The sequence below is a fragment of the Anopheles maculipalpis genome, chromosome 3RL (assembly GCF_943734695.1).
Source record: "Anopheles maculipalpis chromosome 3RL, idAnoMacuDA_375_x, whole genome shotgun sequence".
In the NCBI taxonomy this organism is placed as follows: Eukaryota; Metazoa; Arthropoda; class Insecta; order Diptera; family Culicidae; genus Anopheles; species Anopheles maculipalpis.
In genome coordinates, this window is record NC_064872.1 from 80,331,671 (window position 1) to 80,357,894 (window position 26,224).

The 26,224-nt window shown below is 44.3% G+C and overlaps 6 protein-coding genes across 7 annotated transcripts in view; 3 read left to right on the top strand and 3 right to left on the bottom strand.

Moving 5' to 3' along the window:
• Positions 1-25,923, top strand: part of LOC126563401 (U6 snRNA-associated Sm-like protein LSm2) — a 507,910-nt gene extending 481,987 nt beyond the window's left edge. Inside the window, exons 2-3 of the mRNA XM_050220042.1 lie at positions 25,505-25,573; positions 25,670-25,923. Coding sequence (XP_050075999.1) covers positions 25,505-25,573; positions 25,670-25,886 — 286 coding nt within the window. The 3' untranslated portion in view covers positions 25,887-25,923. The remainder of the gene's footprint in view (positions 1-25,504; positions 25,574-25,669) is intronic.
• The window catches only part of LOC126561488 (uncharacterized), a 581,387-nt gene that overhangs the window by 324,161 nt on the left and 231,002 nt on the right, over positions 1-26,224 (top strand). The window lies entirely within an intron of this gene.
• Positions 1-26,224, bottom strand: part of LOC126563452 (H/ACA ribonucleoprotein complex subunit 3) — a 334,268-nt gene that overhangs the window by 125,380 nt on the left and 182,664 nt on the right. The gene's annotated exons all lie outside the window — the stretch shown is intronic.
• Positions 1,382-24,810, bottom strand: LOC126563487 (uncharacterized). Its single transcript, XM_050220132.1, has 13 exons — positions 24,631-24,810; positions 23,270-24,330; positions 23,105-23,195; positions 22,885-23,035; positions 22,629-22,805; positions 22,398-22,546; positions 21,339-22,328; positions 21,125-21,248; positions 20,869-21,045; positions 20,604-20,779; positions 18,992-20,485; positions 18,119-18,637; positions 1,382-3,427 (listed from the first exon to the last, which is right to left on the bottom strand). The coding sequence occupies exons 1-13, from the start codon at positions 24,679-24,681 to the stop codon at positions 1,382-1,384; spliced, it is 7,206 nt and encodes a 2,401-aa protein (XP_050076089.1). The 5' UTR covers positions 24,682-24,810.
• LOC126562935 (protein tamozhennic) lies at positions 5,361-8,464 on the bottom strand. Its single transcript, XM_050219539.1, has 6 exons — positions 8,262-8,464; positions 6,207-6,285; positions 6,003-6,123; positions 5,738-5,917; positions 5,552-5,639; positions 5,361-5,470 (listed from the first exon to the last, which is right to left on the bottom strand). The coding sequence occupies exons 1-6, from the start codon at positions 8,380-8,382 to the stop codon at positions 5,361-5,363; spliced, it is 699 nt and encodes a 232-aa protein (XP_050075496.1). The 5' UTR covers positions 8,383-8,464.
• Positions 10,608-13,414, top strand: LOC126561979 (ATP synthase subunit alpha, mitochondrial). The gene is made up of 4 exons (XM_050218376.1): positions 10,608-10,824; positions 11,588-11,824; positions 11,901-12,241; positions 12,318-13,414. Exons 1-4 carry the CDS (start codon positions 10,759-10,761, stop codon positions 13,327-13,329), a joined length of 1,656 nt encoding a protein of 551 aa, XP_050074333.1. The 5' UTR covers positions 10,608-10,758; the 3' UTR covers positions 13,330-13,414.

Consider the following 26,224-nt stretch of genomic DNA (forward strand, 5'->3'; position numbering starts at 1 on the left):
ACCCTAAATCAGTAAATATCAATCCAATTTGCATTGTTGTCTCATTTTTTTTAAACATGTATTGATGTAAAACTAAAAATACCTTTGTTTTTAAACTTTAAATAGTGTATAACAATCGATTTGCTTGATGTGTACAATCTATTTTGCGCCTCGTGTTCTGGGGCAACATTCATTCAAATCATTCTCCTCCGTGACTAGTATTTTTTTTTTTCAAGCGTCCTTCTTCAAAGCCGCCGATAGGTCCTTCCAATTCATTCATTGTTTTTTGAAGGATAAATTAATTAACAATTATATGACCTTAATTCCTCACCATCTACGTACACGTTTAATTGCTTCTTCCACGGTGTCCTTCATTTCGGGGAGTTTCTTCATGCTTTTTTGTCTTTCTAGTTCTGCTTGGAGGAATTCTCCTCTGCACTCAAAATAACACCATTGCATTTGTTTTTCAGTTGCAAAAGCGCGATTGTCGATCCGTTTATCTATATCCAGCGTTTGCTCATTTTATCAAGTAAAGTAGTTTTAGTTTGGTTTGCCTTTTCTTCGTTATCGTATCGGTTACATTGGTTTATTTAGCCAATTATGTGTATGTATGTTTGTGTGTTTCGGTCACGTTGTCGGCCGAAATTCTTTAAAGCTTCTTGTAATAGTTCTTTTCACATAGTTCCGTCACAAACGTTGATGGTTTTACCATTCGAACCCGTTTTTTTTCTCTCTTTTATGCCTATTATTTATACTACGCTTCATTATGCTCCACAACGCATCATTGCCGTGGTTTAGGAGAAACGTAAAGTATTCTTTACAACGCAAAGAAAAACAAAACCGATAGCTTTATCTTTGGCTGCTCGTGCGCCATTCGTTTGCAATTATTCGCCAGTTAGGGTTTTACAGTGACCGTAAATAACATAAGACCACCAGCTATTGCACATCAGATACAAAATGAGATTTTAAAGCCAATTTTCAACGAATCGACCTAGTTTTTGTTGTAGTTGAACATTATGGGAACACAGTATTTGAACATTTTGGACCGGTCACTGCAGCGAATCCATTCTATTGCCATATTGGCAAATCAAATTGGATTGCTTGAAGCAATTGCCAAGAAAATACCTAAAAAATCGTATTAAACGGGATCTAGAATTTCAATACAATGTCTTTGCACAGACAACCTTACAACCATTTTACACAACAAAAAAACATAAATAATCGTAAAAGTTAAAACATCAGAATGTAAAAACCCAAAAACAGCATAACAACAGCGTACCATCTCGTCGTGCCCAAAAATTTGAATAACAAATGTAAAAGTTGTTAAAACAAAACGAAACAGAACTAGTGAAGAGCATAACATTGTCCCACCATTCCATTCCCGTATCGAGAAAAATGGCGTTTAAACACAAGTTGCCGTTGTCCCATTGCTGGTGGTGGTCGTGGTACCGGTCGCAGCCGTTCCATCGAGCCGAAAGTCACGACTCTTGGAGCACATATCACAGATGCGTTTGACATCCGGGTTTAGGTAGGTACAGAAATTGCAATTCCATTCGGCAGCACTACCGGGACTGCCACCTGTCGGGCTAGGGTTGATGATCGTTACCGCACCGGTATCGAATGTGGCCGTTTTCTTCTTCGCGGGCGCTATATTACCACCGCCGGCACTCGGATAACCACTTCCGATGCTGCTGTTCAACGCACCGTGGTGGTGATGGCTGTTGACCAAAATGCCCGTGCTCGTACTGTTATTTTTCGTTTCCTTCACCACCGGACCACCGCCCGTGGTGGACGAGGAAGAACCAGAGCCCTGAGGTGTGATTTGTTTTTTCGTCACCGAATTCCGTCGGCTATTGTTGTGGATGCTGGCGACATCGGGTTTACCGTTCTGTTCCAACCCCAACAGATCATCGGTTGTGGCATTGTTGGAAAGCGACATTTTTGCCACCTTCTGCACCATACTGGCGGAAGTGACCGCTGAACCAGACGAAGGGTGTCGTTCGTGTCGTGTACGGTTTTCCGTTGCGGCACTTTGCTTCGCCACACCGGCCGACGACTGTCGGATTATACCGTCCACCTTGTCGGCAGCCTTCGGTTTCATCGCTTTTAGCTTCTCGTTGTGATTGCGGCGCAGCGTCGTGCTGGTGGAAGCGTTATTGGTCGATTCTCTTCTGCTCGAGTGTCCATGCACATCATCCACCAGCTCCGCCCTGCGTCTTGACGATCGACGAATATCCTCTTCCTCTTCCATCCTGTCATCGTCACCATCGTCCAGTTCATCCACCAAAAAATCGCCCCTTTCTCCCAGATCCTTTGTGTAGCCTTGCTTTTCCAAATTTTGATACACATAGTTCCACGTTTCGTAGCATCCGATTCCGTCCTGATTTTTGCTCGAAATCCGACGCGCTGCAGCATTGCTGCTACTCTGCTCCTGTTCGCGCTGTAGCTGCTCGTCTTCGTAGCTGTCGAAGTCCGATTGCCGTGAGTTGCGTGACGTCTGATGATGCAAATAGTGATGATGGTGATGATACTGTTGCTGCTGCTGCTCTTTCAGATTCCGTTCGGCCAACGCTTCCGGCAACATATCGCTCTCGTAATCAATCAGCAGCTCAGAATTTTTGTGATAACGGTCCAACTTTTTGGCACATCCACTACCGGAACGTAACGTGGCATCGTTGCATCGGCGCACACTACTCGACACGATATCGTAATCATCGTGCATTTTTTTCTTGCTGGTTAGTATCGAACTTCCTGGCTGGGCTGTCGAACCGTAGGCGGCCGTTTGGGTTGCTATTGAGGTACCACCGTAGATTGAAGCATCCATCGGCGATTGATGGTAGTACGATCCAGACATCATAGCACCGTTCGGGCCACGATACGATGGGTAGCCCAGGTTCATTGCCGCATGCCGATACCCGGATCCGCATCCTTCCACCATCCCATTCTGTAGATGCTTCATCTGGCCCCCACCATTCATAAACATCGGTCCGGGTGGAATTCCCATCGGGAAGTTTGCATTGCCAGCGTACGGCATCGGTGGATAGCGTCCGCTGGTGCTGCCGCTCCCTGGAACATTATTATAAGGATGATTGTTACTGCCGCAACTTACACCGGTACCGGCAACACCGGCGCCTACACCGCCAGCCACTACTCCCCCACCACACGCTAGCATTCCATCGAGCGGACCACCGTCGAACGTTGGTTGGATGGCGCTTGCCGATGAAACAGCCTGCGCACCACCGTAGGGCGTTGCGATCGTATAGTGATAGGGTTGATCAATGGAGTGTCGCTGCATGTACACATTCATGCCGTACATGTTGCCGGCCGATGCGGCAGCAGCAGCAGCAGCAGCCGCACTATTTGCGTCCTGATAGTGATCGAGCGATTTTGAATGGGGCATCGTACCCAAAGGTGGTGGCGCACCAATTTGTTGCTGCTGCTGTTGCTGCTGCTGCTGCTGCTGCTGAGTGCCCGATGTGCTCGTCGTTGGTTGAAAGCTCTGGTAACTACTATGGTGAAGATGATGATGGTGATGATGATGCGAAGAAGGAGGAAGTTGATGATGAGGATGATGGTATGCACCACCGTACGCATTCGCTGGCAATTGTTGCTGCTGTTGTTGCGGGGGCGGTGGGGGTGGTGGCGGCTGCTGCTGCTGTTGATGTTGTTGATGCTGTTGGCTATGAATACTACAGGATGCAGCAACAACAGCGCTATTATACAGCTGACTACTGCCAACAACGACACCGTTCCCACCACCACCGGGACCACAGTACGCGTTGGCGGAAACGGCCGTTGGTGGCACTGGGGGAGGTGGTTGTTGGCTTTGCACATGGAATTGATACGGGTTGCATGAATTGCAGCTACTAGCAGGCGCTAAAGCGGGCGCACTATTATTGCCGTACGTGTCTGGAGAGAAGAGAGACGAAACAAATTGAAGAAACGAATATACAATATGAGCGCCAGTCACAGTCACATCTCGCTTGGGCGGTTAGAGCAGTGAGGACACAATTAAGTGAAAACCAAAAAAAAAATGGCAAATGCAGTGTTAAAAAGGAGACGTCATACGTAAAAAATGGAGTTTATTAATGTTATTTTAAACTAGTAATGTAGAAAATATAGTTAAGAAATAGAGTGGATCGGAGAGGTGCAGTATGCATTAAGAAAAGGAGCCATTCTTAACGACGATTTTGTGTCCTTCTCATCTATCTAATCACACCAAACAAAACAGCACCGAAATCGAACTCCATCGCTGCTTAAATGCTGTTTAAGATGAAATTGAACTAGTAGCGGAGGTTGGAGCAAGTGTGGCACAGAGGAAAGGTAGCCACCTAGTTTTTTTCCAGTAAAAATTTAGTTAGGGGATTAAATTGAGGTAGGTATTGAATCGCAGAATCAGATTCGTACTGTTTTTACATCAGTAGTTCAGAGAAAAACAGCATGGTGTGTATTTATAAGCGGAGTAGGGGCCAATAAAAAAGGGTGGTCAAAGACTACAATGGAATCGGCAGTGAAATCGACCACCGAAAGGAGCACGTCGGCGTCACGAAACGCTTTAGAACACTCGTGAAATGCTAGAAGCCCAAGGGGTCAAATCCTAATACCAGCAAGGAGCTATGTTCTGGTCGTTATGAAACTATTTTTCAACCCCAAAAGAGGGAAAAATTGGGGAACCAAATTTACCCCTAGCAGCATTTAGTAAAGAAACATCTGATCTGATTTTTTTTAACCTTTCAATTTAGTCTTTTACTCAATCTGCAATATACCTTTATCTTTATCGCCGTCTATAGAATCTCATTTTTTTATGCATGCATTAGTGTATCATGCAAATATAAGACTATCTAGGGCATCGAAACTTGCAGCTGTCGGATAAGCATGAGGTAGTAAAATATTTAAATTTAAAATTGTGTCTTACTCCTTTGTGTTATTGCAGGAAAGTACATAGATACTTTAATTGGTTTTCGAAAGTCATTGGTACAACTTTGATTAGATAGGGCGAGAAGTCGTGCGTACTGTTCCAGTAAGTAAGCGGAGCAAGCAATAAAGCCACGCCAAACTATTTCCTAAGCCACTAAAACTGTATCTAGTACATGAAGGGTTGCAATGCTGACATTTTCTAAATGCATTTATGAATAGGAAACAGTATGATAGAATTAACATGGATTAACATTGAAGATATAGCATGTGTTTTAGATGGATGACAATGTACGTGCAAGTGTGTTAATACTTTAAAACATGATTATTGTAAATGTATTCCACGGAAGTACTAAATGCGGGATCCGTTAAGCGACATGCAGGAGTTTACTTATTTTACTAGAAGACTAATTAAACTAATGTGGTAATGGATTAAGACAAAACTTTGCTACAGAAACAACTAAAATCTAATTGACTACGGCTCTCCATAGTATACCTCTTAATTTAGCTTGCTGTTTCTTGTGATGCTTTTCTTGTATAGACAGAGCCATCTGCTTGACTGTTTGCATTACATCAGCTGCAAATATAAAAACAAAATGACGAAATTAAACATCCATTTAATGCGATAGTCGTCTCTCTTCTTCTGTACACTACTGACCAGCGTGATAGCTTCTGTAGTTGTAAATATCAATCCAATCTATCGACAGCCGAAGCGAAGTAAGCTCACTATAAATTCGTTTCATCATCTGTAGGAGAGAAGCGGGACCAATTATAGTTGAATGTTTCTTAGTGTTCTCAGTTCTTCACCGCAGTACACATCTGCCCGAAAGAAACTCCTTCTCACCTGACATTCCACGTACGCTGTAATAGCATCCCGCGCAACATTCATTACTTGATCCGGACAGATCGGACCGTCCAGCACGAGCGTTTTATTCGGCATCAGCTGGTAGCCCATGGCTTGAAATAATTTTTCCGCATTCACCAGATTGGCCGCTATTTCGTGCTGGTAGAATCCAGAGTACATCTGAAAAGTAACGACGGGGTCAGGAGAAGGGGTCAGATAAATTATGAAGTCAATAAAAAGTGTAGCACACGTGCCACGTTATTACCTTTATCACTTTGTATTCCTTACGCCATGGTTTCACGAACAGATTGTTAGCGTATTGGCTGATTGCCTCAAATCCGATCGATGCTTTATAGGCCGAAAAATCATCCAGATGTGCGACCGAGCTGCAAAACAAACGTAGGAAAACAATTAAATATTAAATTCTTCAATCCGGGCTGCATTATACGTATGGCTAGCGAGAACATACCTATCGAATGCATATCTTGTGTCGTCGAGATAAAATTTCTCATTTGGTGGCACCTTTCCCAAACGTTTTTCTATCAGATCTAAAAGACGGCAAAATGAAAATATAGGTTATTGGAATATATAGAAATAATAAGACTGAGATAATGAAACGAAACCAAATGTAGCAAATATAATTGTAAATAATATGCTGCACAAAGATATCACGGAGGGCTTCTTTGTACGAATAATTGTGGTATGTAGATGATTTTCGTGTTGGCAATAGGAAGTTTCCTCCTTGACGCTAAAAATAAACGTATATTCTAACTGACCTTTTTCAGTTTTGAATGCATCTGGCACGGTTTGGAGGAAGATTGGCTAAACATTGGAAGGGTTTCCAAACAAACGAACTAAAAATTTGAAGTGCTGATCTTAGATCTTTAATTGCGTTTTCGATTTCCAAACGAACGTGAACAGATACATTGCCTTGAACGCTAATTCGGGCACGTCTCAAATGAACAATGTTTCAAAGTTTTCGGAGGCTTTTAGGGGTTTAGAAATTGACAATTGGACTTTTATAAAATCCGGTTAGTAAATCGATTTGTTAATATCTTAACAAATTTTTAAAATATCAGATGAATAGTAGAGAGATGGAAACCCGGAAAATCGTAGTTTTGGTTTAATCAATCTAAAGTTTGTCTTTTAAAAAATAAGCCATTTCGTTTCGCTATTTCACTTAGTTTCGATTTCATTGCTGCCTCAATACCATAACAGCAATTGACAAGGAGCACCGAGGCCCTTGTATATCTCCATCTTGTGACGGGGGTGTTGGGAGGGACCTCTCGTGGTAGCAATCACGATCTGAAGAATCAGTCCCATCCATCAGATAAGCCAGAAATGACAACCAGAAATTCGTTTTAGGTTCCATCTCGGGATCTCTTTCGAGTCAATGGCCCACGCGGCCGCTCAGTCCGCTTATAGGAAGATCTGATCCAGATCGTCCTTAAGGATTATCTGTTTAGCTCCGTGAAATAAATAAATTTATCAAACCGTCATGTGGCCAGCAAGAAGGACTCAGGGTTCGATAGGCTGAGAAAAGTAGATTAAAAAATTATGACATTATCATCATTATCATCATCAAAATTATCCCTAAAATTGTCCAATTCATTGTTCGTTGGCAATATGTCTGGATTTGCGTTAAGGGAATTGTCGAGCAATTATTGAGGCCTCTTTTTTTACTTTAGTACAAGTTGTTTTTCATTCAATTTCCTTGTCACACACAGCTTTGCATGCAATTGCCAGACTGTTCCGATTTAGTAAGACGAGGTAGCCACCCCCTGTGTGCAATCAACACCCAATTGATCTTATGACTCATCTAATACGGTACAATTTTCGCCACGGTAAACGGACATCTCCAAGGGACAAGAACGTCTCGAGCAGATCGCGCGACCTATGCTCTCAATTTAAGGTAGACTAGTTTGTGTGTAGAAAAGTGAAAAAAAAAAACATTCAAACTGCTCTTATCTTCCGGATGCTACAAGTCCTCGGTACAGGATTGATAAGAAAAAAATGGCGAATCTAATCAAGGCACACTATCTCACTACTACTCTTGATAAAGTGATTCATCATAGCCTAACGTGTCACGTATATCGCTGGTAGCAAAAATGATAACGCAGTAGCCTTTGGTTCGCCAAGTGCCTGGATCTAGTAGCCAGCTAGAAGCATGTTGTTTGCTCTGTTGTGATCGTTGCTTTAATGATAGGATTTTAATTGTTTTAATTGTTGTAATCTTTTCTCTCCCTTTTAGCTATTTTAATAAATCAACTTTCCATTTTGAGGATAGAGCAGTTCACGCGAATCATCATTGGCGATTCATTCTACACGATTAGCCAGTTGTTTCTACAAAACCCCAGCAGTCACATTGTCGCACTTGTGCGCGAAGAGTATGTAGGTGATATAATTAATGCCCGCCTCAGGCCGCCGTGTTTCTACTTCGCAATGACCATTTAAATCCCAATTATGGCAACGGCATAGTCTACGAAAAACAGGTTCACTTCCTGCATTGAGTCATCCCGCTTACCTTCTAGGTCGCGCCGCAGTTCGATCTTCAGCATCGATTCCTCGGACTCGACATACTTCCAATGGTTTTCCAATATTTGCTTCCACAGCGCGTCGTGCGTTTCATTCGTTGTGTAGGCCATCCTGGCGAATAGTTTTGCTCGTTCGTTCACTCTCGCCAGTAACTCTAATCCGTCGCCGTTGCCGCCGACGGGACGATATCGTAAATTGATTTTTCTGTTTTGCCCAAACCGAACCGACCGTACCCCGCGTACCACGCTCTCTGCTCGCTAACGCTTGCTGCGGCGATCCGTTGACCCGATTGTGCGCCGGAACCGGAAGGAAAATGAGGGAGCTTTTTCGCGATTGCACTTGACCGCACTTTTGTAACGTACCATCGGAAAAGGTCGGGATGAGCGATGGATTTGCTTTGTTGTGATTAATTTCCACTACAATGTCGAACACATGCACACATTTACACGCTTGCAGCGGGGTTTGGAAGGGACGATCCAGTTAAATCGTACCGAACAGAACCAGGACGTACCGTAACTTGTGACACTTTTGCTCATCGTTGCATTACACCATGCACAGACACACACACACATACACCTCGTTTATAAATATAGTGAGACTTGTCTGCTCGAGCCAGTAGCGCAAATGAGACTAGTATTGAAAAAAAAAACGCACAAAAATTCTATTAAAAGATCTGCATAGCCAGCTCCGTTGGTCGGCGACACCAAGGAAACACCATTGCGACCAGCGAGCGAGAGATGCGATGATGTGTCAGACGTTTTGTTGTTGTTTGTTATTGTTTCGGTTTATCGCCCATTGCTTAACCCTCTCGTTAATGCAATCATCGCGATTGTTACCCGATTGGAATTATCAGATTGTCTGCTAACACCTTGGTATGTCCTTTTTTTCACTGTTATTTGTTGCGCCTAGTGATGCCTTTCCTTGCTGTTTATTGCGACTGTAGCATCGAACGAACTGCCCTTCCGCACTGATGACTACCGCTTCCGGATCACTTTTTATCCCGCAAGCGTACCACGGACTAATCACTCCAGTTGCTTCTGTCCGGGAAAATCTTTTTGAGAGCTTTTAATCCACAACAATTCCGAAATTCCTCACGAGAAACTAAGGAATTTCTGACAGATGCATTCTTTCTGCTTGCCTTCAGCTGGTCCCTAGCCCAATTGCCACCCTAAGCGAGCTTGCAGAACAGACATTCCATCACACACAGCGAAGCTTCAGTGCTGATTGGTGCATTCTAGATGCCGCTTCGCGGTTAATGTATTAAGAACTCTCTTCAAATTACGACAAGCTCAAACACAACACACCGTTCTGAAGAAAGTTGCAAAATTCAGCACGGTCCAATATTTGTATAAACTTTTTTTCTATTTACGTTTTTCTCTCGCACAATGAGGGCGATAAAAAAATGCTGTGCTACTGTCAAAAAGTATGACAGCGCTGTCGGATTTTCGAAACAATCAATCATATTTCCGACATATTTTTAAACGATTTGATGAAGATAATAATAATTTAGATTGGTTTTACACATTGAAGCAGCAAAAGTTTTGATTGTATAAAATCCCCTCTTATGTTACTGGAATGATTTATCTGTTTTATTTGACGGTGGACACATGGCATTGCTTCGATTTTGTTCACGATTTTTGTTGGTGTTCTAGGTCTACCATTCTCCCTTTCTAGTACAAACGTATCTTCAGCATGCTCAACTTGCTTCCATATGTTATAGAACCATTTTCAACATCCAATAGAATTGGAAAGAAAAAGTTATAAAATATAAATTTCCTCTTCCGATCGACCCCGAAGGCTGACCTGGAGGAAACTGGCCGTGTGCTTAGCATTGGTGACGGTATTGCCCGTGTGTATGGTCTGAAGAACATCCAGACCGATGAGATGGAGTTCTCCTCCGGTCTTAAGATAAGCTTTTGTTGCCCGCCAGCCATGATTAGCAAGTTATTAATTGCACGATTGCATGGTTTTTTGTGTTTTTAGGGTAAGGAAAAAGTTTCTATTGTATCAAATCCTTTGTTATGTTACTGGAATGATTTATCTGTTTTATTTGACGGTGGCCACATGGCATTGCTTCGATTTGGTTCAAGATTTTTGTTGGTGTTCTAGGTCTACCAGCAGCTTACTCAACCTGCTTCGACATATTATAGAACCATTTTCAACAACTAATAGAACTGAAAAGAATAAATCTAAAAATATAAATTTCCGACAAAAACATCTGGAACCCCACACCAAGTAATTTCGAACACTCTTGTCACTTTCGCAAAGAAGTCAACCCTGCACGCTAAACAACGCCACCTTTGCCGAACGACACGATCTGTCGGAAGAAAGAGAAAGAAAACGACCTCCATTTTCACGAAGGAAGTCGCGCAGTCCGTGCGAAGAAGTTGTAGGAAACCCATTATCCAACGACGACCGTGGAACTTTAGGCGTTCAGTTCAGCAGTACTCTAAATCCAGCAGCAGCAATCCGCAGAAACAACAACGATGTCGATGATTTCTGCCCGTCTGGCGGCCTCCGTGGCTCGCAGCCTGCCCAGAACCGCGACCCAGGTGAGCGAAAATGACTTCCTAAATTTCATCCGGCGACGACATGTTTCGCGTGTACGGTGTGTGTGTGTGGCCTTATCGATTCCTTGGCGGGGTCCGTATGGGAAGAAAATTGGTGACATAATCGCAGAGGAATATATACGGTTGTAATTTAAATTCACAAAAATCAAGTGCAAGTGTCCAGTGTGAAGAAGGTAGTTTTCGTGAATGGGGGAAAAATTGCCTCCACCCATCCACCCCCAGCATGTTATGCAATCGAGAAGATTTTCACAGTGCCGGTTGCCCCAAAACGTTCTGCAGTCGCGGCCCCCGGTGACGGCTCCTCGCGTTATGTAACGCTCGTTGCCATTTTCGTACGATTGAAAATGGATAAGCAAAACAGTGATCTATTGGAAAAGTGTTAATACTACTGGAGCAATAAACTGGAAACATGGAAAACTTAAATGCAAATCGAATCGAGTAATTTGTCAGCTGTGAATGGTGTAATGGTATGGGGCGATATCAACCCCGCATGAAGGTTCCATGATGGCGGACGCGAATTGACAGCACACTGAAAAAACCTAACCCCCTTAAAACATGCAAAAGTAATTGAAGACTATGTTTTCAAATTTATTGGAAAATAATGTTGCAATTTACATCGTTTGTTTTCCATCCAGATTTTACCGAAATTTATCCACATAAGTCCTAAAAATCATTACATTTTCCTTGGATTGCGGGTTATGTAATGTCCTTTTTTGTTATTTTGCCGGCGCTTTTCTTTTCGCAGGTTGCTAAGATTGCCGTGCCGGCCGTTTCGGTTGCCGCTCGCAACTTCCACGTTTCCACTGCCAACCGTGGTGCTGAAATCTCCGCCATCCTCGAAGAGCGCATCCTCGGATCGGCCCCGAAGGCTGACCTGGAGGAAACTGGCCGTGTGCTTAGCATCGGTGACGGTATTGCCCGTGTGTATGGTCTGAAGAACATCCAGGCCGATGAGATGGTGGAGTTCTCCTCCGGTCTTAAGGTAAGCTTTTGCAGCCCGCCAGCCATGATTAGCGAGATATTAATTGCGCGATTGCTTGGTGTGTGTGTTTTTTTAGGGTATGGCCCTTAACTTGGAGCCGGATAACGTTGGTGTGGTCGTGTTCGGTAACGACAAGCTGATCAAGGAAGGCGATATCGTCAAGCGTACCGGTGCCATTGTCGACGTGCCGGTCGGTGATGAAATCTTGGGCCGCGTCGTTGATGCCCTCGGTAACGCCATCGACGGTAAGGGTGAAATTAAGACGAAGCAGCGCTTCCGTGTCGGTATCAAGGCCCCGGGCATCATCCCGCGTGTGTCTGTGCGCGAACCCATGCAGACCGGTATCAAGGCCGTCGATTCGCTTGTCCCGATTGGTCGTGGCCAGCGTGAGCTGATCATTGGTGATCGTCAGACTGGGTAAGAAACATAGTTGCATGCAATGCAATACCGAAAAAGGCACGTACTGATTACATTTACTCTTCTTCCTCTGCAGCAAGACCGCTCTGGCTATCGATACCATCATCAACCAGAAGCGCTTCAACGACGGACAGGATGAGTCGAAGAAGCTGTACTGTATCTACGTCGCCATCGGTCAGAAGCGTTCCACCGTCGCCCAGATCGTGAAGCGTCTGACTGATGCCGGTGCGATGAACTACACCATCATCGTGTCCGCCACCGCTTCGGATGCTGCCCCGCTGCAGTACCTGGCGCCGTACTCGGGTTGTGCCATGGGTGAATACTTCCGTGACAATGGCAAGCACGCCCTGATCATCTACGACGATTTGTCCAAGCAGGCCGTCGCCTACCGTCAGATGTCGCTGTTGCTGCGTCGTCCGCCAGGTCGTGAGGCCTACCCGGGTGATGTGTTCTATCTGCATTCGCGTCTGCTGGAGCGTGCGGCCAAGATGAGCCCGACGCTCGGAGGCGGTTCGCTCACTGCCCTGCCCGTCATCGAAACACAGGCCGGTGATGTGTCCGCTTACATTCCAACCAATGTCATCTCGATCACGGACGGACAGATCTTCTTGGAGACGGAATTGTTCTACAAGGGTATCCGACCGGCCATTAACGTCGGTCTGTCCGTGTCGCGTGTCGGTTCCGCTGCCCAGACCAAGGCCATGAAGCAGGTCGCCGGTTCGATGAAGCTGGAGCTCGCCCAGTACCGTGAGGTCGCTGCGTTCGCCCAGTTCGGTTCGGATCTGGATGCCGCCACCCAGCAGCTGCTGAACCGTGGTGTGCGTCTGACGGAGCTGCTGAAGCAGGGACAGTATGTGCCGATGGCCATCGAGGAGCAAGTTGCGGTCATCTACTGCGGTGTGCGAGGTTACCTGGACAAGATGGACCCGGGCAAGATTACCAAGTTCGAGAGGGAATTCCTGGCGCATGTCAAGACGAACGAGAAGGCGCTGCTGCAACAGATCGCCTCGGAGGGCAAGATCTCGGACGATGCCGATGCTAAGCTTAAGTCCGTCGTCACCAGCTTCATGTCTACCTTCTCCGCCTAAATGGTGCTGAGTAGCGTATAGTTCCCGGAGCATTAAATCGTTTTTTTGCTTTACAAATTCCTTCTAAGAAGAGACCGAGAGGACGAGAAGAAGTGTGGCGGCAGAGAAGGCCTCCAGAAAAAAAAACAACAACACAACACACGGTGACGAAAGATCTTGTTGGCACGATGGAAGCAAATCAAATAGAGAGAGATAGAATGCACCGAATTTGGAACCACACATGCCATCAGTAAGCAGGTGCAGAAAAAAATGTGGTATCGTTCAAAACACAATTTTGCCCATTGAACCACAACAGCCGTATGAATGATAGAATTATTGTGCATAGAAAAGGTACTGCACTCTAGAAGAACAACATCTTACCACGATAAAGATCCAAGGGCGGCACGAATTGCGTATTAGGGAGAAACATGTAGATGGAAGAATTTCAATAAAGCGAGCGACAGTCATTTTCCAGTTCACCCTGACAAAACCCGGTAACGATCATGATGCTGCGCGTTAACCCATTGGGACATTTTTAGTGGATGCTGGAATGACTGAAACAAAAAAATCGAATGTAGATTGTTTCGCGTGTTTTAATTGCAAAAGTACTACATATCACACAGTTTAAAGGTCAAGAGATAGGATCATTATGACCAACATTAAATTTCAGCAAGCGTAACGCTTCAGTACATTCTAGGCTCGGCGACAGAAAAGGCTGAGCATCAATGGTTACAATGTCGGCGAGTCGCAAAACAGCCAGCTCTTACAGCTGTAAGTCGCAAATCCTTGAATAACAATTCTCTATATTTCTTCATCGTCAACGCCCGCTTTTTGAGTTTTATCTAAACGGCAGACGACGTCTCTGATCGTTGAAGGAACCTCGAGTAAAAGTCTTTCTCTGCATCGTCCAACAGGGCACATACAAGACGATCCTTGAACCTCGTCAAAGGATTTACGCCCAAGAGGGCTCTTCCGAGAACTTTGTCTACTTAAAGATATCATTATCGAAGCAATCTTGTCGCCAGAAGATCCTGTGAGTTGTTGAGAAGATAAGGATAACGATTGTCAGCATAAATGCATGAAAAGAACCCAATCAAGCCTACATGAACTGTAACATAAGTAAAATTGTCCCTTCCGTTTGTCATCAAAAGATTGAAATAAATTGCACCGCACACAGTATTTCGATTCTTCTTCACATTGTTTTGTGTTGCTTTTCTTCACAATTATTGTTTCTGGTTTAGCATTTATTATTTGCAATAATAGTTTATAATGGTACAATAATAATGATAATAATCAATAATAATAATAATCGTGTATATAATAGTTTAATAGTTATTTTTTCTTATTTTGTGTCTCTTTTATATACTCTTCCTCATGTTCCCCCTTTCACTTTCATTATGCTTCTGATTCCTTTTACTCTACCTTTGTAGCATATTTTTGTATGCTTGTGTAGAGCTAGAAGATGATGAATAGTGTGTGTCGTATTTCTTCTTGAAAATGCTTGCTGTCTATCGTGTTTTGTGTGTGTATGTGTGTGTGTGTGTTGATGGGGGCCACTCTTCCGGCTTCCGGCTTTGTTTTGTGTGTATCATTATCATCATTATTTGCTCGTTCACTTGCATGCACACAGCGCCAATGCAAATGCCCACGGTGTATAATATCTGTGTGTATTTTAATATATCATTCTATTTATTGTATGTTTTGTGATGAGCTTGAGATATCGAACGCATCCGATTGCATCCGGCGAACGATGTTCCTTTACACTTTGATTCTTTGATAAAATATTTTATACTGCAAATTGCTCGAACCACACACGAACAGGAGAGAGTGAGAGTATTGGTGTGTATGGGGTGAAGTTTTTTTTCAAGTTGCCAATTTTTATAATACATTTTTGTGTGTGTGTTTGTAGTACTTTCCTCTCTTTTCTTTTTCTTAATTGTTATGTATAATTTTAGTACGGCTTTTAGATTGAGTTTTAAAATGAAATGAGTTTGCGTAAGCAATTTTTGTTTTTACTGTTTATCTCTCGTTTTTTTACAATATTTTGCTTCAGCTGTTGTTGTTCAGGTTTAATTTACAAGATTTGTGGTGTTTGTGTTGATTCGCCTATTCAAACCATTTTCCAGTTTATATCGAACGCTGGGATTGTTGTTACTGTATTTTGTTGCTTTTTCTGTATTTTCTAGGTTTGAAATTTTAGTTTTAGTTTTATCCTTTTTTTTGTACACTTATTTCTTCCATCTGGAGATCATCTCTCGCTGTGTTACAGGTTTTTACTTAAACGAGATTTCTTACAAAATAAGAAATCCCCATTTTCTTTTAAAGCATCAATCATTCTTGTTTGTTTGTGATTGTGATTTTTGCGTGATGATTTTTGTGTGTTCATTATTGAATACTTGCTATTAAACACACAATAAACTATTGGTAGAAGAGTTGGTTGAATCGGTTGCTTACAGGTGTGAGTGTTTGTTTTTCTTTCTTAACCAGAGATCATGTCCTTGAGTGTGCCAGAAGGACAAACGCTAGGAAAACCTTGCTTCCTAGTCTTCCTAGCAGGATACGTTACGTGGGTTTCGTGTGTTGTGTACCGCTGCTTTACAGGATATACAATTTACATGCTTAAACACTATTATATCCTTCCCTCGTGCTACCAGCTATTTGCTTATTGTTTGGATTTTGTATTTTGCTTGGATTTTTTTTTCTGTATTGCGTCTCTATATCCTTTTCGTGTGTACAATTTCCGCGTCTAAAACCGTGCTTTGTGTTTGATTTTGAGGATCGGCGATCAGCTAAACAACATGCTTTACAAAAATAAAAACGGAAAAGTTTTCTATCATCAAAAAGGGGAAACAAAAAAGAGAGAGAGATAGAGAGAGAGAGAGAGAGAGAGTGTGTGTACACGACTACATCATTATATACTTTCTCCAATGCGTTATTACAAAACCGAAAACAGAATAAAGATAAATTATGTACAACAACGATAAACGTTACGCTTAACTTAAATTAACCTTTTTTTACACTTCTTAGCAAAAATTAAAAGAAACAAACAGTACATGTACAATCTTAACGGATATCATACTACTGGTTCCACAGTGTTTGTACACAAACAAAAAACGAAATAACGTTTTATTTGTTGTCTATTGCTAAGCTAATAACGCGAAAGTATTTTAGTAACATAAAAAAAGTTTTTACCCATAGCGCATAACCGCACAATAGCCAGGTTAAAATGTAAAAATTATTTTCCTTTTTTTTGTTTCGAAGCGACCAGCTCATTCCAGCTGAAACAGAACAAGTGTTCACATGTTTAAAACAAATGCATCGGTTCAAGATACACAACAATCAAAGCAATCTATCACTTATTGTTGTGAGAAAACATGTGGATGCTTACTTTGTTTGAGCTGGAAAACACTATACAGCTCTCCAAGCTCTGTATAACCATCTTATGCTAGCCTACTATGACTTCTTCATACACACACACACACTTCCAGCTCTATTCGCTATCATATTGTTCATATATAGCATTTCTTAGGTAGACACCTGCTCTTGTTGTAATAACGAAGCGGCTTTCATTATTGTGTGCCCCCCTTGTACAAGCCGTTTTTGATTACACTCCCCTAATTAAAGTGACTTAGACTAAATTAAAATGTAAGCACTATTTATACATTTACACCTTTCAGTTTTTTTAATGCAATATATACGTATTAATAGCAGCGTATAAACGTGTTTGCTTGTGTGCTTTCCTGCCGGATGTGTCCTACACGTCCCACGTTAGAGTGCGTGGTGTGTGTATGTGTGTATGAGTGAGAGCAGATTGCTAGCAGCTTTGTAAAATTAAAATCATCTTCAAGCACTCACTAAAATATAAACAAAATTACATTTGTGTGTTTTGCGCACAAAACAAACAAAACACAAACAACACAATTCTGCCAAAAAAAAGGACCCCGGATTTCCGTTCAATTGCACCAGGCCCGCTCTTAAGACGGCATTGCGGCGTTCTATTACTTATTACTATTTACTACTACATGTAATGCGGATGATGTTTGATGATAAAAAAAAGGATGAACGATGTTTGTTTGGATGAACCGCCATAGAAAAGGGGAAACCTAGAGCTTCAACACGCACAAGAGCACACAAACACATACACGGTACAGCAAAAAATCAGAAATGGGAATGTATGTAGCATGCACTTTTTACACAATTTGACTAAATGAACCGGTGTGCTTTTAGCAAAAATAAATAGACAGAAAAAAGAACGACGACGATGACTTACTAAGAGTCGCTATTACACGTACTGAAACGATTGTTGCAGATAATCGATCGATTCAGTGAAACTATCGACAAACGGAAGATTGTTCGGTGTTTTGGAAACATCCGTCGTGGGCAAGGCGGCGGGCGCATTTGCATTCGAGTGTTCGGCTGCGTTTTGGGCAGGATTAAAACTAATACCGGGTTGCTGTGGCTGCTGCTGTTGTTGCTGCTGTCCGGATACACCGGGATGCTGCTGTGAGGGGTTGTGATGTGTAAGATGCGTGGGACCACCAGTACCACCATTGCCAGCACTTCCGCTCGCCTGACCTGGAGGTACCGGTGCATGAGCATGATGTTGCACCATCTGCGGATGATGCGGTAGATGAGGATTGTACTGTTGTTGCAATTGTTGTTGCTGATGAAGATGATGCTGATGATGGGGATGATGCGGACTCGGCGTCTGCTGTGCGGCATGCCCGTGGCTATGCTGCATCTGCTGCCCGTGACCATGATGCATTGCCATCGAATGGCCCATCGTACCGGCGTGATGCGAATGTGGTACCTGCTGCTGATGCGGCCCACCGTGATGTTCGGGAAAGTATTGCTGATGCTGATGATGGTGCTGGTTCACCAGTTGGCCCGGCTCTACACCAGCGGGCAGCATTTGAGTGGTGGCGTGTCCGTGTGATGGATGTTGCTGCTGCTTGTGGTAGTGACTACCTTTCGCATGTGCCTGTTGTTGCTGTTGGTGCAGCTGTTGCTGCTGCTGGTGATGATGTTGATGATGTTGTACTTGTTGAGGCGTTAATACGGGCGATTGGGCGGACTGCACTCTCTGTGGATGAGTGTCAGCGCTTGTACGTGGGGTGGATATCATGTCATAGCCTTGCTGCTGGGTTTGCTGTTGTTGTTGCTGTTGCTGCTGTTGTTGTTGCTGCTCGAAAGTACTATTGCTACCGCCCATCATTTCCAAATTGTTAAGAATATTTCCCAAGCTGCTGTATGCACCGCTGCTCGCCGTATTTGCATTGTTTCCTTCGTCTTGGAAGTCCATTTTCATCATATTCGCGTTCCACATATCCTAGAAAATACGTTGATTATTTTGTGTAAGTGTTAATAATTCCAACGTGTATATATTAAACAAACTACGAACACAAAATTCGTTACAATATTGATAGAAATTGGGACAATTAATCAATATCTCCTGATTGGGATCAAAGGAGAATACAAAATCGGAATTGTCCCATTCGCAGGTGAAGTAGTTGGAAACTATCACAAAGTATTCCGAAAAGGAAAGGTTACCGAAAAGGAAAGGTTATATTGTGCATTAAAAGAGCAAATGCATTATAAAGAAGAAACTAAAAATGTACTAGCATGACAGATGTAAAAATAAATAATATAGCCAATCCTAGTGGGCAAATCTATTGCATCTTACCTGATAGCCCATCATGTCCTGACTGTTCATACTCATCATATGCTGTTGCTGCTGATGGGTATTATGCTGGTCTTGAACAGGTTTGTTCTGTAATCCACCACCAACCTGTTGTCCATGATGTGCGTGGTGTGGAAGATGTTGTTGCTGCTGCTGCTGCTGCTGCTGAAGTTGCGCTGCTTGCTGTGCATGATGCTGCATGTGTTGGGCGTGATGAGGAGATTGATGCTGCAGCTGCTGAGGCGAAAGAAAACCCGTCGAAGGGCTACCGCCAACCGCTGACGTACCTGTCGCTCCACCACCGCCTGCTTCATGCATTGGGTTGTAATATTTATTGCTACTTGCACTCTTCATGGTACCGCTACTACCGGGAGCACCTTGCGATTGTCCAGCGGGTGATCCACTTATTAGGCCTGGCTCAGCATTGGCCGTCGTTCCCATCTCCATACCCTGCCAATCGAACGCATTGTTCATCTGGCTGTACCCGTATGGAATGTTGGCGGAGTTTGTTGTGGCAGTTGCAGCAGATCCTGGAACAGTGGAATCTCCCATGCGATACGCCATTGAAACGGATTGCTGTTCCGGAGTGCTGACTGGTCCGCTACCTCCTCCAGCACCGGCAGCGCCCCGCGCTGAGTAATGGAGGCCAGAGGAGCTAACTGGATTACCGCCCATTCCAACAAACTGAGATTGAGCATGGTGATGTGAGTGAGCCTGCGGATGATGCTGCTGCACAAGCTGAGCTTGCTGCTGTTGGTGTTGCTGTTGCTGTTGCTGTTGCTGCTGTTGAAGGTGATGGTGATGATGGTGATGGGAATGATGAGGTCCACTCGTCCCAACGCCTGGTGGTCCTAATACACTATTGTAGTTTATTCCTCCAGCATCATACGGATTGTACGGTATGTTAGCACCACTACTCCCATTGTTAATGCCACCCATTCCGACACTACTGCCAGCGCTGCTGGTTCGTGACGGAGGCACCACCATCATACCGCCAGCGGATGATCGTCCGTCCGTCTTAATACCCGCGGGCCCAGAATTTAGTCCCATCATTGGATTTGCTGCAGCAAGCTGACCGCCCATCACATTCGTCTGCGGTCCCGGTGACATGGTCACACCGGAAGCTTCCTGGTGGTGTAACGCTACCTTCTCCATACCCTTCATCGTTACTCCACCACCACCACTACCACCAACGGGAACATTGGACGTGCCCGGTAGCATTTTAACCCCGGAAGGCATCCCAAGGCCCGCACCAACCTTATCGGCGATTGGATCGTGCACCATCACATTCATGCCCGCCGAAACCGCAACCAGTCCCGTCGCTGGGTGGGCCATCTTTTTGTGCTTGGCCAGGTTTGCTGCCGTACGGAAGGCATCCTTGCAACCGTCGACCGGACATCGGAAGGCGGCCTCCTCCTCGTGGCACAGTTTATGGCGTTTGAGCGATCGACGAGCAGCGAACAGTTTGTTGCAAATGTTGCATTTGTATTTCTTATCCTGTGGAGAGAGTTTGAGGATAAAATCGTTAGCAAAATGTATGTTAGAATGTATGTTGTATGTTTTTGTTGTTATAATGGCCAATTGTAGTACTGCTTCCGCTGGTATAAAGACTTACCATCGAATGGGCAATTTTGATATGTTCCTTTAGCGCTTCCTGGGTCAGGAAGGACGATGCACAGTGCTCGCAGATGATCGATCGATCCGTCACCGTTTGGTGCACTAGCTGGTGCTTATCGTAGTCCTGTTTCAATATGAAAACCTTTGAGCATTGTTCACAAGCAAACCAAACATCTGTGGATAAAGCAAAGAGAAGAAATAAATGTTTTATCAGATGATTGAAAAAAGAAGACCAACAGCAGATAGCAGCCGAAAAAACGTACCATTCTTGTGACTCTTTAACATGTGCTGGTAAACCTTGAGGTTGGAGTTAAATATTGCACTACAAACTTCACACGCGATGCTTTCGGTGTGATGGTTCGTTTTCTGTATGTGCCGATCGAGCTGTGCTCCAGTGGCAAACACCAAATTGCATGTTTTACAGATTAACCGTAACAGCTCTGTGAAATTCATGAAAAAAAAAACAAAGAAAAGGTTTGAACACATCTTATGGGTTTAACTGAGATTTTTTAGGCTTACTTTTGCTGGGATGATCTTTACCCTCCTTGGCAGAGAAATGGTCCTGCACGTGCAGCTGGTACTGTTGCGCGTTAATGAAGTTGGTTTCGTCGCAGTGTTCGCACATGAAATTAGCCTCGGGAAGCTGAAACAAGCGCAGAGAAGGTGGAAAAACAATTGTTAATGTCGTATAGATCGACCAACCATAAGGTTAATCAACGCTACCGCCACTTACAGGGAATCTCCTCGCTACTACTGTCGGTAAACTGGTTCCCGTGGTCATAAAATTACTTCCCGTACCAATCATCTGATTCGTGATCGAGCCTGGTTGTCCGTGATGGTGCTGTGGCGGTTGGTGCTGCTGCATGGTTTGATGGTTTTGCATGTGTGGATGATGGCCACCACCATCCATAAAGCTACCGGTCGTTGCCAGTTGATCCTGGAGCGGTTGCATACCACCGACACCGCCTGGAAGTGCTGCCGATCGATGCGTTGCCGCAGAAGCGAACTCGAGATTCTGCCATGCTCCGAGGTGTTGCTGTTGCTGATGTTGCTGCTGAGGCTGTGGCTTATTCGCACCGAAGCTAATAACGGGATCGTTAAACGCACCTTGCGGTCCACTAACGGCACAAGTTAACGCTGACGTACGATTGCTCGTGAGCGTACTGTTAGCACCAGTAAGCAAGCCTGTCCCACCTCCATCACCACTCAATGTAGCGGCAAGCGCTGGCGTTGACGTTCCGGCCGTAGTCGCATCGGAAAACTCGTAATTAAACGATGAGAGATTATCGCTAAAGTTGGTGCTACTGTCACCAAGCGATTTTTCACTACTTCCAAGCGACTTCTTCAACGTGCCACCAATTCCCTTGAGCGAATCACACGATCCTCCGCCACCCATCAGCGTTGTACCGTCCCCGTGCGCGATAAAGTCCGCACTGGTCGAGCTAGGATCGACTAATGCAGCGGTCGCTGTATTTGTTACCCCGGAAGATGCGGCCGCCGCTGCTGCTGCCGCCTTTGCCTTCTGTAACCGTTTCGAAGGTGGATCAATGTGGTGAGCCGTCTTCATGTGGCGGGCAAGGTGTGACTGATTTTTGTACGATTCCTTGCAATTTTCCACCGTACAGCGGAAGGCGCGCTCGTCCGAATGGCAAAGTTTATGGCGTTTGAGGGACCGTTTGGCGGCAAACAGTTTGTTGCAAATATTGCACTCGAATTTGTTTTCCTGCAGCAAAAAGAAGAAGCGGATGTAAAGAGGGTTGCTAGATTAAACGGGCGCAATTTAATAACTTACCGGAACGGAATGTGATAGTTTGATGTGTTCCCGTAGTGATGGTTGTGAGAGAAACGAAGCGCCACACTGTTCACAGGTGTACGCTTTATCCGTAACGCTTGTTCCCTGCAGGAGCATACTCCTTTCTAAGGAAGCTTTCGGTGTAAACACTGGAAAAAGTGGCAAAAAAACAGCGTGGGCGTGGTAAGTAAAATGCTACTCCGAATGATCAAAACCCTGTAACTCGCTTACCGTTGTGATGAGTGCGACTGACGTGCTGGCTGAGTTTGATACTGTTGGAAAATATTGCACCACAAATGTCACACACCAAACCTTCCGCCTGGTGGTTGGTTTTCTGGATGTGCTTTTCGAGATACTTCTGATTGTTAAACACGATACTGCATGTTTTACAGCTGTACTTGTGAGTTTCTGCGGACGAGAGAACAAGAAAATATCGTTATTTTTGCTTCCGGATTTGAGCTGGTTGCCTAGCAACAATTCTACTTACTTTTACAATTTTGCTCCGCTACTCTATCTTTACTTATAAAATGTCCCTGGACGTGTATCTGATACTGTTGATTCCGTGTGAAGGTTTCCCCGCAGTGTTCGCATATGTGAGGCCGGTTTTTGTGATAGATTCGGTTGTGCTCGACGATTTCCTGCAACCGTAAGAGAAGCGAAGGTGCTTTGAACAATTCCAAAGGGTCTTTTTCATGTGTATTCCTTACCTCGGACGTTACTCCTCGCTGTTTGCCACAATCGGGACAGAAGCCCGGATGGTGACTAAAGTGGATGACAAGAGATTTGCGTTTCCTATAGCTGTAAGGGCGAGAAGACGGAATTTTGTTCCGTTATAAACCACACCGAGAGAACCACCCAAACACCGAAAATACCTTTTATCACATAGTAAGCACTGGTACACCTGCTCCTTGTTGCGCTCGTGCGAAACCATACTCGAATCGTTCGTGTCCAGCGTGTTCGTATCGGACGACAGCATCAGTGAGGTGTTGTTCGTCGAAGATTCCTCCTCCGAGAAGATTTCGTTCGAATTGTCTATCGAATCGTCTTCCTTCATCAGCAACAGATCCTCATCGTCCTCATCCTTCAGCTCCTCGAAGCTATGATCATCCGTAATCGAGTACGGTGGATCGAAATCGAACTCCTCCTTTTTGATGTAGGTGGCGGGAGGCGAGTGAGACGATCCGCTTCCGTAACAAATGGCGGGAAGCGAAGTGCGTACCGTTACCGTCGTTAGAGCAGGCCGTTTCCGTACGAATATTCGTTCATTTTTGTAAATTTTCCACGCCGGAAAGATGCTTTGCTCGAACATGTTGAACAGCAGCTTAAAGTCGTGATTAGCGATCATACGAACCAGCGCACGATTCATACGCACATTTCCCAACCACCGATTTCCACTTGCAACGCGCTGACCCGTCTTTAGCAGCGAACCACCTTTACTGATCAGTTCCGTGCCAAGGCTAGCGCTCCCGGTCAGTGGCAACCCATCGAACAGATTACCTCGCAGTAGCTTCCCCCGTAGGTCCCAGGGGGCAAGTGCGGGCAAGCTGTGGGCGGCGGTGGTTCGGTGCGGGTGCATCAGTAGCAAACCGTCACTCCCGAGCGACACATCCGTGCACCGTACACTGGTGCTGGTATCGATATCTAGACACGATTTTCCTACAATCTCATCACCGTACGAGGAGACGGTCGTGTGGCCGGTAGCAACCGACAGCGACGAGCCGGACGCTGGTGCACTACGCGATTTAAGCAGGTTTAGCACAATCACATTTTCGATATTGTTCAACTCTTTGAGTATTGCAGGCTTGCAGAGCCGTTCCTGGCAATCGTTATACAGGAACTTGACGTACAACTTGATGGCCGAGATCAGAAACAGTAGCGCTTGGTATTTATCGTCCGACTGCAGACATTTCAGCGTTTTGATCAGCGCTTTGACCTACGCGGGAAGAACGACGCAGGCCAGGCAGTGTGAGTGTGTGGCGTGATGGGCGCATTTTCGGCACGCGCGATGCACATGTTGTGCAATGCACCAGACGCGGCCAATGCACCAACGAACGGAACGGCGGAAAAGAGAGAAAATGGTACGAGGTATTAGTCTGGTGAGGAGGGCATTGCAGAGAGCCCCAATTTACGAGCCACTCAGCCAGCTAGCCAGCTAGCCAGCCAGGCAGCCAGCCATCATCGACCCATCACGGGAGTGGCCAGCGGAGAAATGAGGCCAAACGCCAGCACTTACCTGTATCTGGAACATGTGTGCCCGTGTCCGATGCTGCATTTTCACTTCCATCTAGGCCGGGAAATGGTAAGAAAATTAAAATTTTCTTTGATTGTTTACCAAAATCCTATTCTTTGACATATTGCTTTTCAGAGTTTTTTTTTTGCTTGCTTGACTTCTTTTTTATTTGTCAATTTCTGATGCGAAGAAGCAAGGTCAGTATGTGCACGGGTTGGTACGCAAGCGGACAAGTTTGACAGTTTACAATTTGAAGCAGAAACGGAATCAGCGATGACGTTTGGGATTGATTAATGAAAGGAAATTCATTTCTTGCACTTTTTGGGAAGGATTAAAGAGCATAGATTGAATTATTTTGCAAAGGGTAACATTATTTTTGTGTTTTGCAGATTGTTGATCTAAAATTAGGCTTTATAATGGAACAGAACCTTGAAAAAATGTGACAGTTGACAGTTTCGAAAATATTATTGTAAACTTATCGTTTCCATTTGCTTTCCCGCTTATATTGCTAATCCACTGAATCAAATCGAACCTTGTTCAGAAAAAAGTTATTTAACTCTTTTTTATTGTCTTTTGTTATATCAACCATTACATAAAATTAGAGAAAAATAAAAAGGTTTTCAAAAAACAAGAAAAACTTTCCATGGTTCGAAAACGATAAAAACGAATCATCAAATTTCAAATAGAATAACCTGGATCTGGCAATGCTGAAATGTCATTGGCGTCAAAGTGTCGGCAAAAGTACAAAACAAAGCGACTGGCTTCGGTACGGTTCATCTTTTTGGAAGCGATTTTCTTTAACAAAAAATGGTATTTACAGCATCTAAATCGTTTCATAAAGGATGCCGACTGAACGCGATTTTCTTCACTATTTGCAGCTTTTCTATTCCTTTTTCAAATCACTCGTGGGGAAGGACGTTGTGGTGGAGTTGAAAAATGATTTAAGGTAAGAACGCGCCAACAGAACCAGGTCGTGTTGTACGTGCTTGTTTGGCGTCCCTTGCAAAGGTATCAAATAAATCTCATGTCTCTGTTATTATAGCATTTGCGGAACACTGCACTCGGTAGATCAGTACCTGAACATAAAGCTCACAGACATCAGCGTGACCGATCCGGAAAAGTATCCCCATATGCTATCGGTAAAGAATTGTTTCATCCGCGGTTCCGTCGTACGGTATGTGCAGCTGCCCGGCGACGAGGTGGACACGCAACTGCTGCAGGATGCGGCACGAAAAGAGGCTGTAACTAGCGTACGATAAGTAAAAACAGTGTGAGAAATTATGTAAATATCATGGTGTCGTAATATTGGTTGAATATGGTGTCAATGATGACAAAGTTTCGCATAGAAGAAGTGTGCTTTAGCAAAATAGGTATACAAAAGAGCTGCTTTTTGATTTAACAACAATTAACGGTCATTCAGATCAAACAATGACATACTCATGGAAAACCTTAACCACGGTGTCATTGTAAGGGAGGATCTCTTCGCGATTCGGGAGAAGTTTCCCCTTTGGCTTCCTTACGGATGTCGGTCCTGCGCTCCAGTAATGGTTCTCCGCTCCGTCGGAACATTTAGGGGGAATCCGTCGGCGGTTAAAAA

Bases quoted from the DNA above. Each gene is read 5' to 3' on its own strand.
- LOC126562935 (XM_050219539.1), bottom strand. From the start codon at position 8,382: ATGGCCTACACAACGAATGAAACGCACGACGCGCTGTGGAAGCAAATA. The intron at 6,286-8,261 runs GTAAGCGGGATG...GCCGTCTTTTAG, and splicing joins ACTGCGGCGCGACCTAGAAG to ATCTGATAGAAAAACGTTTG. The intron at 5,471-5,551 runs GTCAGTAGTGTA...TTATATTTGCAG, and splicing joins CTACAGAAGCTATCACGCTG to CTGATGTAATGCAAACAGTC.
- LOC126561979 (XM_050218376.1), top strand. From the start codon at position 10,759: ATGTCGATGATTTCTGCCCGTCTGGCGGCCTCCGTGGCTCGCAGCCTG. The intron at 10,825-11,587 runs GTGAGCGAAAAT...TTCTTTTCGCAG, and splicing joins TGCCCAGAACCGCGACCCAG to GTTGCTAAGATTGCCGTGCC. The intron at 12,242-12,317 runs GTAAGAAACATA...CTTCCTCTGCAG, and splicing joins ATTGGTGATCGTCAGACTGG to CAAGACCGCTCTGGCTATCG.
- LOC126563487 (XM_050220132.1), bottom strand. From the start codon at position 24,681: ATGGAAGTGAAAATGCAGCATCGGACACGGGCACACATGTTCCAGATA. The intron at 22,806-22,884 runs GTAAGTAGAATT...TCTCGTCCGCAG, and splicing joins AGCGGAGCAAAATTGTAAAA to AAACTCACAAGTACAGCTGT. The intron at 22,329-22,397 runs GTAAGTTATTAA...TTTTTGCTGCAG, and splicing joins AACTATCACATTCCGTTCCG to GAAAACAAATTCGAGTGCAA.